Genomic DNA, 12724 nt, shown 5'->3' with positions numbered 1-12724 from the left:
TGGTGTCTATATGGATCACTGATTCTTATTTTTGGGACTGGGCAAGCAACATGCACTGAAATGGATATATTCAGTCCTTGAGGGAGTGTATTTTCAGTGTGCTGCTAGATTCATCTTTGTCAGTTACAACCCTAATGCTTTAATTATTTTGGACAGTTTGGACTTGTTTACTGATTAAAAATATAGAAGCATACATTACTATAGGATGATTATTAGCCCAAACTGACCAATTTATCTCAGTTTTACAGGAACTGAAGTCACTTTCAGTAGCTTGTGATCTGAGTTCAAGGTATTTATGGTAGCTTTAAAACAGCTGGGGACCTTGATATTTAAAGGACAGCCTCTGTTGTATCACCTGCCTAAATATTAAATATAAAAATTTAATGATTTTTATATTTGATGAGTGGGTTTTCCTCCACCTTCCCTTTATTCGAAGAAATGCAAATGTGAGACAGGAGTTTTATATTTGGCTTATGAAACTCTCTTCTCTCAAAAGCCTGGCTGGGGCATGACTTTGTTTTCTTTTAACGTCACATGGAGAGCTGACAATTTATCCAATCTGTTGGTAGTTTAGCTTGGTTTATCTATCATGTGCTAATAAGTGCTTTCATATTGATTTGTTTGTTGGTTTTATCTCCACCCTGAGTTCTTTTGATCCAGTGCAATTAGCAACATTTTACTAAGCAAATAATTAAATTGCATGGCTGTAGGAGATACAAAATAGTAATTAATAGATGGGGATGATCCAATTGATTTCTTCTGAATATGTACTGAGATTCACCAAGAGAGATGGATCAGTGATCGTATAATATTGCATGCATGATCAGAAAAAAATATTGGGAGAGGACTGCAGTCTCCATTTGGTAAAGTTCACACTCTGAAGAAGTGAGAGCTGTTGAAGATTTGCAACAGCTCTGCAAGATAGTCTTGTGTTATTCCTTACTTTAAAGCTGGAATGATAGCTAGGTTTTGAACCAGAATTTTCCAGCTTACAGGTTTTTGGGTATTTTAATATTTGGAGCTAGCAAACATGCTTACCATATCTTCCTAGTATCTGATATATTTCTCCCTCCCCCCCCCTTTAATTTCAGTGCACCAATGCCTTATTTGATTGGAGTTCATTTCAGTTTAATGGAGGTAAGTAACTTTCACTTTCTCCATGGCTATATGTTAAGGCTGCGTAATGTCCAAGCATTTTAAAAGCCTAACTGGATCTCTCAGACTATTCTTGAAAAGGCTTCAGTATTCAAAAAAAATGCAATTTATGGGTAATTGGAAGGATAGGAGGGGGGAAAAAAGAAGCAACTTGGTTAACCTTGGATTCCTCTGTTTTATATGAGATTCTCTATAGTTGAGAAACAGAATAGGAGAACTTCCTATCTTCATTAGGTACAGCAGAAGAGAACAGTTTTCTTTCATGTGACTCTTGAAGCAGTCTTAAATATATCAGCATCAAAATGGAATGCTGAACATTCTTCCAAGCTTTTCTGGCAGTGTGCCATTTAATTATATCTAGACTTCTGCATGGAAGGGAATAGAATTATGGAGTGGGGAGGAACCAGGCAGGATCACCTTCTTATTTCAAATATGCTTGCAATTATTTCAGACTGAGTGAGAACTAGTAAAGGAAAGAAAATGGCCAAAAACTATTGTAAGAGTTATAATATATCCCCTCAGTATGGCCTCAGTATGGAAATGTGATGAGCCATTTCATCTAGCATAGACATTGTTTAAAATTGGCACTAGAAAGACTTCTCTACTGATTTGCTTGATCTAGGATCATACAGGTTAAATTTAAAAGAGTGAACAACTCTAGAAAGCCTGTCCAACCGTATCATGGAATTGTTTCCCTGGTATCAATGGGGGACATGCCTGTATATTAAATATACACAGTCGTGTGAGAATATCATGTCATCTATTTCTTACTGTTATTTAAGTCTATAAGCCTGTATCTGCTGTGTTTTATCAGTCTATGCTTGCATTAGTGTAAAAAAAAAAAAAAAAAAAGATTGTAAGGAATGCCCTGATGAACCAGACCAAATGTCCAGTTGTCCTAGCATCTTGTTTCTCACAGTGGCTAGACAAATAGTGGATAAATGTTTTATACAGTGACAGAAGAATAGGAGATCCTATTCAGGGCATTGCAAGAAATAGTCTTGATGGGTATTATTTCTAATACTCTAAATTTCATTAATTATGGTAATGATGCATTATGTAAAGGAATTCTTAATACACATGCTGCCATGGAAATATTTATTTATGACTTAGATTGCTTCATCCCTAGTTTGTTTGCTTGTTCGTTTACAATTTAGATTTGTATGTTAAAAACGTGTGTATGTTTATAAATGAAAATCAGAAAGAGAAGCACTCAAATGCTTACATGGATATTTTTCCTTATTCAGAGAGTCAAAAGTAAATCACTGGAGGATGTGGTGATGCTAAATGTTGACACAAATACATTGGAAACACCATTTAATGACCTGAGCAATCTACCAAGTGAAGTGGTAAATCTAGTTGGTTTTATCCTCTTTGTTATTTGAATTACTTATTTTTCCCTGCTAAGTTAAAAAAAAAAGTACCTTCCCTCACCAAACATTACGTTATCAGCTATAGTTTTCCTATTTAATGGTGTCTTGTTTTGTTTGTTTGTTTGCTTGCTTTTGACAGTTGAAGAAATGTTGAGTGGAACGTCATATTTTTTATTGTGAAGAAAAAGGGAAGATCATAATTATAAAGCTTGCTGCATTCATTAGGCATAGCAGCTTTAAATGCAAGAGTCTCTTCATCTCATCTTAATCATTATATTACAAAGTAGGCATTTCTGTCTGCCTAGTGGCATATCTTGCAAGGGAAAAAAAAAAGGAGTTTTTGAAGGCAAAAAGAAGAAGGGGGCCAATTATCGGCTTCTGGTTCCCTGCCACCTGCCAGCACTTCTCCTTTTAATTAATGATCTGATGACATTGGTCAATATAATAAGAAATGCTTGTAGAGTGGGGTCAGAAAATGCATACTTTGATCTCCTTCAACTTTCTGAAACATTTATTTGTTTTGTCTAAATTATTTCAGTTTTATTTTAATCTCTTCCATCCTGCTGAGGATGGTATGAATTGAAAACTGTACTCTGTCATTTGCTTTGGGAGAGGAACGATGCCATACTTATAATTCTATTTGTAAATTAAACTGCAAAACCTGTTTGTCAGAAAAGACATTGGATCCTTTGAAAATGACGAAAACTGTCTTTTGTCTGTAAAGGCAGATAAATTAACTGGCAGTTACACTTGGACTTTGATCTCATGAAGTTTTTTTCTTCTTCTGGATGCTTATAATAGGATGTATTCTACAGTTCATGTTATATAGACATCCCAAAAGTAGCATTTTACTTTCTTTTGGTCTTCTGCAACATGATTCTGAAAAATAACTTTTTCCCTACCACAGTTTGTTCATTTTTAAGATAGAATTCAGTAGAAGTTGATGATAACAGATGGTTCAAAGTGAGACTAAAATAATATTACATTATTCCTCAAATAAAACACACGAGCATACATACATGTGCATTCATATATACTTGTATACACCACTCAAGAGAATAAGACGGCAATCTTATTTCTGGTTATAGTAATTTTAATATATAAGTTGTATTATCCTATCAGGACATTTATTCTTATATGTTATTTAAAACAATAAAAGCATAATAAATATTCAGATTAATGTTTTACTACTTTGCTTTTGAAAAGAAACTAACAAACATGGGTAATAGCTGATTTGATGATACATTTTTAAAACTATTTTAAACAAATTAATATTGGAATAAATTTAAATCTCAAAATATTATGTGATTATTGATGGAAATATATATTTTGATTTTGCACTAAGAAGAAGTGATCCCTTATATATGTATATCCCATATAAATTCATAGTGCTATAGTTGGGTAGTTTCCAAGCGCACAGAGTTCTGAGTACAAAAGAGATTTCTCTTATTTTTATGTACCCAATGGATGAAGAGGTTCACATTTTTGCATAAACCGACTAAAGATGATCTAGGCTGCTTGCATTTCTATTTTGCATTCTTCGGTTCTGTTTTTCTAAAGGACAATATGATTTGACAGATTTTCTAAATATATTTAGTAGAAAATATATAGTAGAAATAGAATCTTATTCATGAAAAGAAAACTGAATTGGGGTAAGTTGTTAGTGAAAACATACTGATCTGTTTATCAACTCACTCTATATGAAATCCTACAAATGTCTTATATTAATTAGCGTTTGTCTTTTATGGAATAGGAAGTGGGCCTTTTACAAAAATGAACAGTCCATGTAAAATATTAACAATATATTATTTGTATACTCTAAAAAGTTTTATTTTTCCCTTCTGGTAATACATACTATAGTTTATTTGTTTTACCAGTTGTTTAACTGTCCTGATTGCTTCCATTCTAAATGTGCTCTTTTGTAAATCTCAATTGTTAATTAAAACCACATATAAGCATAGACTGAAAGTGTGGTGCTTATCATCTATGCATATAAAATAAGGCTCCTTTCCCTATGTACATTGCATCGAATATGTTTGTTGTATATAATCTACTATGATTTATTTATTTATTTATGTGATTTATTTATTTATGTATTTATTATGTATTTATTTATGTATTTATTTATTTATGTATTATTTATTTATTTATATTTCACATTTCTGAACCACCCATTTCCCTCAAAGACATTAAAATGTTTTATATATTAAATATAGATTTTATATATTAAAGTGTTATTAAAGAGATAAAATAGTGTATTACTGGGGACATATACAAAATGAGCATATAAATAAACCTTTACATTTATTTTAGGAATCAAAAAATGAATTCAGAATTGTTTCCAAATTCCTGAATGCTTTTTCTGACTCAGCTTTTTATAACCTGAAAGATTTAAAATATTACATAATACTTATTCCTATTGTTACCGTATTTACAAGTCCAGGATTTGTAAAATTGTGATACATTCATGTTACAACATCTCATTCATTGAGAATGCTTTTTTTAAAAAAAATTAAAAAAAAAGTTAGTTGAAATCTGAAAAACAGTATTCTTTGCCAATTTATGCCTTTCCATACATGGAAAATATGCTAGTTTTTATTAGATTGACTAGGGGTCTTAATTATTCAAAGGTCAGTGGTCACACTTGTCCTGAATTACCTGTCTGTTTTATTTCATGTGGACCTTTCATGTGTAGTGTGTCTTAATCTTAATGGCTTCATTCTGATATTTGCACATAATAGTTTAGATTTATTGACAATTAATAGTACTGTCATACCAGTAGCAGTTTTGCTACTCCTAAGGTGTTCAAAATTGGAAAAATAAATGAACACAAAGCTCTTTAGGAACACTTTGTTTCTATTTCTCTTTTCCTGCCTTCTTCCAGGGATACCTAGCTTTTATAATTCATCATTTCACTGTAGATTTATCTTTTGCTTTAGAGATCTAGCTGCCTCCCTTACATACTGTGAATAGTGGCTCCCTTAGAAACAGGGATTTGGTTTAATTTAGCATTCAGTTTTTCTTTCCTTATATATCGGATTGGAATTTCTGGTAGAAATCAGGAAAGAGGTCAGGAAAAACTCCCCTTGGGTTAAAATATCTCCCCGGAGATATGGAGGATCCTGGATCTGCGCACCTTCCGCTGCGCTCTTAAGACCTTTTTATTCCACCAGGCGGGCCTGGCCTAATCTTTTCCCTCTTTTTAATTATGCAAATTTTAATCCGTTTTTAAATGATTGGGGTGTTTTAATCTGACTGGGCCAAATTATTTAATTTGATTTTACTTTGTTTTTAAATTTTGTATCTATGTATTTTTACTGTTTGGCTATTCACCGCCCTGAGTCCTTCGGGAGTAGGGCGGTATATAAATCAAATCAAATAAAGTAAAGTAAAGTAAAATGTTATCCTAAATTAGCCACCTCAGCAGCCTGATACCCTCTAGATGTGTTATAATTGTAACTCTCAAAATTCTTTGTCAGCATGGTGTGCTGACTGAATGATATTGATATAATAGACCATATTGCAGAAAAAACTCAGCAATCTGGCAGATTCCACTTTAGTAAAGATTAAGATGTAGGATCTGTAACAGCTGTTTTTGTTTTACCTGAGTTTTTCATGGCTAGAAGTGGTTGTTCCAGATGAGGAAGGGAGGATGACAGAATGGGATTATGTTCTGCTAATACACTGGGCATATTAGCAGAACATATTGTCTCATCATATAATGCTATGGCGAGTTTGGCCAGTCATAAAATTCCCATCTTTTTATTCCCACCACCTCTTCCAGCAACCTAGGCTTCTCTTCCTTTTCCCCATTTCTGAGAAACATTTCTGTGACACATTTATGAAATAAGCATTAGGTTGCAAATCTTTCCTCCCCACACACAAACAATTTTTATTTATAAACATGCTGTGACTTGAGAGATTTTTTTTGCTGAGGAGTAAGTTGTGCCTGTTGCTGGGTATTTTATGTTATAGATGCTGATTTCCCATTTGATTATAAATAAAGAAATGATGAATCAGAGGTTGGTGCATACCAAGGGAAGACTTAGCGGGCATGTAGGATTTCTGGCCTTCCAGTTTGTTTGTTTGTTTGTTTGTTTGTTTGTTTGTTTGTTTGTTTGTTAATTCAATTTCTTAGTCACCCATCTCAGTTAATGACTATGGGCAACTTACAGTTCAAAAAATAAAATTTACAAATAAAACACTAAAACATTTTAAAACAACAGTAAAGCATCCAAAATAAATATACACAGCAGGCGACATACTTTACTTAGCCAAGTAAAGCCAAGAAACAGGGCCTATGACACACATTTAGTGTTCCAGGTTCAGGTACCAGGTTTTTAAGAGTTTATGAAAGACTAACAAAGATGGGGCCATTCTAATATCTGAAGGGAGGATGTTCCATAGAGCAGAGGCTTAGGGCATACCTTAGCCTGTTAAAGTTCCCTCAGTTCCATTGTACACCACTGGGAGTATTGGGAACTCTGAATATGGAGAGGCCGCTCAGGTGCTATCTGATCCAAAGCTGCTGCCACTTTGCTATTCCATGTAGCCACAAAGCTTCAATCGGTCTGAGTAGCAGGTTTTCTGGAATAAACCCAAGCTCACTCTGGAACCCAGTTGGGTCCATTAGTCACCTGGGGCTGGCTGATCGAAAAGGCCTGGCTTCCCTGCAGAGGAGACTGGCACCCAAGAACTTGAGGCTCACCAGTGAATGATCTGTCCATGGCAGGGGAGAAATCAAGCCCCCCTTCCCCAAATCCAGAACACTCCGCCATTGCTCTGACAGAAAAAAACAGATTGAATGTATTACCGCTGCTATGAGTTGGGTCCTGGATAATTTGGCCAGCTCCACTGTTGCCATGGTGGCCACAAACTCCTGAGCTCTCTCTGACCCCATACCTAGGGATTGCAGTTGAAATTCCCCAGCACCATAAATCTAAGAATTCCACTCCAGCCCAGCCACAGAATTGAGCTCATGCAGAGGTTGCTACAAAACAGGGAGGTTGGTGCAATAACAACAGCCCTAACTGACATCTCTATGCCCAACTTAAACAGTGCCTCGCATCTGGCAATCTGTTGAGCAAGGTGCCTGGATGCCTCCCAAATATCCCAGACAATCACCCTGGGGTTTTACCTGGTGCCAAACCGGAAACTGTAGAAAGATGTCAGTCCCAGCCAGAACTCAGTAATGCATGCTAGATCAGCATTTTTTTCAACAATTAAGTTGTGGTCAAGGTAGCTTTATCACAGATTGATTTAGCATTCATCAGCAGCAAAAGACAGCTTAGAGCCTTGAAAGCCTGCCATTTGGGGCTGGGGTTGAATCTGAGAGACTGGAATGTGTTGTTGGTTTGAGCTCCGAGCTTGGCAATTTGGTTGCAAATGTTTCGTCCCCATTCGAGGACGAATCTTCAGTGCGTTTTGGATTGTGCTTGTCTGGGGGAGTGTTGGCCTTTAAATACCTTTCTGAGTCCTGGTCTGATTTTGTGTTATGTGATTGGCTGGCTGTAGTTGCTGAGTCCTTGGTTTTAAGTACTGTCTGTGTGATGTAAATTGGTGCTTGTGTTGTTGTTAGGATTTCTTCTGATGATGTCATGGTCTGGTTTCGGGTTGATTTGATCGGCTGCATTTGATGTCCGATTTCTTGTGATCTGTCAAAGTATAACTTTCTTTGGTCTTTAAATGCTGCCTTTGGAATCATGGTTGATGTTATTCTTTCGTTTTAAGTGGTTGGTAGATTGGGCCGATGTCAATGTGGGTATTTATTGATTTATTGGTGGAAAACCAGGCTTCCAGGAATTCCCTTTCTGGAATGTGCGACAGGAGCAAAATACCTGTGGCTTAGTTATTGTAGCTGCCACTGCTTCTTCTGTACGTCTTTACAGATGGTTAGATTCTAGAAAGGTTGGGCAGAGAAGATGAAACTGCAACCAAGGAATAAATTTATCTGTTCTAATTGTACTGTATGGTACTATGGAATATTTGTTTTTATTGTCTGACATATTTTTTTGAAAATCTGCTGTTTTACCAGCTACATAGGAGCTGGGGGGGGAGGGGGGGGACAGGACATTGTTTTTGGTACAGGACTTTGTTTTTTTTTTTTTTTTTCAGAGCAGAAAAGAAGGTTAGGTGGGGGAAAATCTTCACAAGTTTTAAGTATTTTTTTTTAAAAAACGTGGTAACTGATTTCTGAATGTATAAGCTCTTTAATAGCCCTCATTCTGAGCAACAGGCTTTCAGCATTCCAAATATATCTACCATCTTCAATTATCTTTGCCATAAGATATATCTTAATTAATAACATAAATAATGCTGGCTAATTCTGCAATATTAGGAGGTATGATGATTTCCATTTTAGACAAATATTATTAGGTAATTTTGATTATTGATGCTATTTCTTTCTAAGGAGCAAGGCAGAGTCCATAAATGAACTCCTTCTCCTTTTGAAAGAATGTGATCCCGTGAAGAACGGTCAGTCCAAACATCCCTTGGATATAAACCAATATTTTCATAATAGTGCTTTTCTTTGGTTATCATATCTATATTTCCCAAAAATCTTTCAAGTTTGGTATCCCATTGTAAACACAATTACTTGTTTCTAGATAATAGATGTTGAAATATCCAAGGTCAAAAGACCTGGTTGTTTTCTATTTAATAAGCAAGCTGTGTACAGAGCCTTAAAATACACATTTAAACAGGGGTAAAGGGGTGGGGATTTATTTGGAAGTTTCCTGTCATTATTTCTTGCCAGTGCTGTCTGACAGTCACTATTTAAGTATCATTGCTCTCTTATTATGGTTATATACTAGAAAAGCATCTTTAAAGTTATTTAGTGCATTATAAGGGTAATATCTAAATTATTTAATTTAAGATTAAATTTGCTAGTTGAGTTGTACTGATATTCCAAACAAATTTGTGTTGTCATAGAAAAGAGAAAGGTTTTTAATTGATTGTAATTAGCAATCATACTTCTGTAAGATTTAATTATCTGAGGAAATGAAGTTAGATTTGTTATAGCTGCTAAATATATTAATACTATGCTATATATATAACATTTCTGTGCTAGCAACTTCTCCACTTGTTCCCATGTTTCAGTTTTCAGTTTCTTTTCTACCTCCCTTTTCCCTGCTTGATGTTTGATTAGTTTTCTCTTTCATATAAATAATACAATTTATTTAGTGTGCAATATTTTCAGTCCTCTGTTGCTAATCTATATTATTTTTTTTTCAAAGTTGTATAATGCAATTAGAAATAGTATAAATTATCAAAAGCTTACTCTTGAAGTGGTAATAGTTCCAATATATGTATCCTTTATATTTTCTGAAAAATATTTGTGGCCTCTATTATTTCTCCTCTTTCTTTTTACAAAATACATAAACTTGTACAATAGAAGCAGTCATGTTTAATACTCATATTAAATTTATCTTATTTCATGTATTTAAATACCTACATGTTACCTTCCAGAGCATAGGAATTTAAACATTATATTTTTCAAAATTTAAGTAATACATTCCAGAAACCAAATTTAAAAAGCAGCTTTGTTGGTACTGCAATCGGTTTCAAATCTTCACTGCCAGACATGCATCATCAAAATTCTATGCCAGTAACTGTTTTTTTTTTAACTCTCATTGTTTATCTTGTGCCATCAATAATAGCATCTAGCTACCCTGCCTTCTATCAATTTCTTTTGCAGTTGTTTTCATTTTTTCCAAACATCAAAGTCTTCTCCAATGATTCTGTCCTTGGCATTTTGTTTTTCATTATTAGTGTTTCCAGTGAGCAATCTGCTTCACTTTACCTGATATCTATTTTTCTTGTAGTTCAAGTTATTTTCAGAAGTTTTTTTAACCATACCATATTTCATAGGCATTATTTTTTCTTCATTCTACTTTGCAATGATTCAGTTTTATCAGGCATATATTACAGCTTAGAAAATCATGTACTCAACATTGTATTTAATGTGATGCCTCTGCACTTCAATATTTTGTCATAATCCTTCCCTCAAGTAGCAGATAATCTTTATTTAATTACCACAATTGTGATCCTACTAAATATTTAAGGCCAGGAAAATACAGTTTCTTAATATTTCAGTATCTGCACGGTTTACCTGCTTTGGGGTGCTTTGCTATTAACATAATCTTAGATTGTTGGATGTTGTTATAGTTTAAAAAAACTTTTAACCATCTGGTTTTTGCATTCTTTTCTTTTACATTCATTATTGTTTTCAGCCACCCAAGTGGTATTTCTAGTTTAACTTACTTTTATTAATTATTTCTCCCAGGGATTTTAATTTCAATTTCTATTTCTTCTATTCCAGCATTTCCTAGATATGTCCTGCATGTAAATTAAACATTTGGTGGCAGTATATAACTTCTACACTTTCTTTTCTAAGTTTTTAACATAATTAAGGTGCTTCATATTAAAAACTCTGTTGGTTCCTGGGCATCATGCATATTTTTTAATAGGTAGTACTTTAAAGACTATTGACAATTTATTGTGGTTTGGACATCAAAGGCAAATTAAAAGTAAACATCAGTTTAGTGTTCCTGTGCGAACATCCATTATACATTAGCAATATGGCCTTGATTGCCTTTGCCTTTGCCTGAATTCAGCTTGTACCGCTGACAATTCTTATTTCACATATTGTTGAAACTTGATTGCAAAACCTAGAATATTTTCATGTTAGATGTGAGATAAGTGCAGCTGTTCTGTTATGTATTCCTGTGTACTACTCTTTGTGATAGTAGGACACGGGTGTCAAACTCGATCATGTCACATGACGTATTACAATGTTTTTTGCCTTTGCGGAGCCAGGGTGGGCATGGCCTGTGCATGACGCATCTGGCCCACAGGCTGCCAGTTTGACACGCCTGTATTAGAATATAAATTGGTTGTTTCCAATTCTTGGGCATTGTTACAACTTTTTAATATTAATTTATGAACTTCTAGTAAAGTTTAATGTCATCTTCTTATAAGTTTTTAAACAGAACTCTGACAGTCCCCAACCTTTGCGGCTTGGTGGGAGGGGGTGGGAGAGGGGATCTGGTTTGCATGAGCATTGGGCCAGCATGCCCGCACATGCACAGCTCAACTTGCGCAAGTGCGTGTGCTGGCCCATCACTCACATGAGTTGAGCTGCACTGACATGACGCTCATGCAGCCAGATTGCAAATAGGCTGCGACTTGGTAATGGACTGCAGCCCAGAGTTTGGGGACCTCTGGTCTACAATATCTAGTTTAGTTTATCTTCATATGTATAATTGATTTTAGGATTTTTGGGAGGTACAATTCTTCTGTGCAGTCATCCCACCTGTCTTTATTCGTATGTTTCTCAGTTTGTCTTTTTGTGCCCATTTTTTTCATAAAAGTTAATTTTGTTTAATAAATGTTCGGCTCTTTCTATTTAGTTGTTATCCTCATTATGTTTTTCTTTATAAATCAGGCTTATATATAATAACATTAGGTATAAAACAGAATCCAGATTACATCATAGATACTACATCTGAAAGAGAGTTTAAGTTAAGGTATGAGGCTACAACTGATGGAAGACACTGCATTCCTGCAAGCATGGATTCTATGATGCCAGTTATATGATTCAGATAACCAGGTCCTGAATAACTTTATGATACATACTATCACTTAAAATGGAGGCTATATATGAACAGACACTGAATGGAATATAGTGTTATATGCTTCAATATATTGGCACCACAAGCATTTTAGCAGATGAATTTTCCAAACAAAATTTCCATTAATAACTATTTTCCAAATTAGGAATATCTAGGGCAGCCTTTGTGCAACTTTTTTCCTCTGGAGGTCTCAAGAAACCCCCTATATAAAAATTGCAAAAAATAAAAAAAACTTTACAATTTTCATTTCTAACGTACACAGTCCACATTTTACTTTTATAATACCAGATGAACAATAAATTGGCAGCTGAGTTGTGGCATTTAAAAATTTCCACTGAGCGGTTGAGCATTACACAGTTCATGTACATAGTTCAGAAAATGAAGATTTTTTTAAAAATCATGATCTCTTGCAGAACTGCTAGCGACTCATGGTATCCTGGGGTTCAAGTGTTGAGAAGGACTGGCGCTTCTCAATAATAGCAGAACTCTTGGTAATGGCAAATTAAAAAAGTTGAAGCCAACATGATTATCCTAATTTCATTCTTCACATCTTAATTGTATCCT

General features: G+C 34.7%; 1 protein-coding gene across 1 annotated transcript in view; it reads left to right on the top strand.

Moving 5' to 3' along the window:
- DENND1B (DENN domain containing 1B) overlaps positions 1 to 12724 on the top strand; it is a 207076-nt gene that overhangs the window by 141921 nt on the left and 52431 nt on the right. The window contains exons 11-12 of the mRNA XM_070939310.1: positions 1092 to 1137; positions 2403 to 2504. Of these exons, the coding sequence (XP_070795411.1) occupies positions 1092 to 1137; positions 2403 to 2504 (148 nt within the window). The remainder of the gene's footprint in view (positions 1 to 1091; positions 1138 to 2402; positions 2505 to 12724) is intronic.

Source organism: Pituophis catenifer, unplaced genomic scaffold (genome assembly GCF_029215685.1).
Source record: "Pituophis catenifer annectens isolate HBS135680 unplaced genomic scaffold, rPitCat1.0.hap2 SCAF_3, whole genome shotgun sequence".
NCBI classification, from domain to species: domain Eukaryota; kingdom Metazoa; phylum Chordata; class Lepidosauria; order Squamata; family Colubridae; genus Pituophis; species Pituophis catenifer.
Note: the sequence above shows the minus strand (reverse complement) of the source record. Positions and strands in the feature narration are given on the sequence as shown.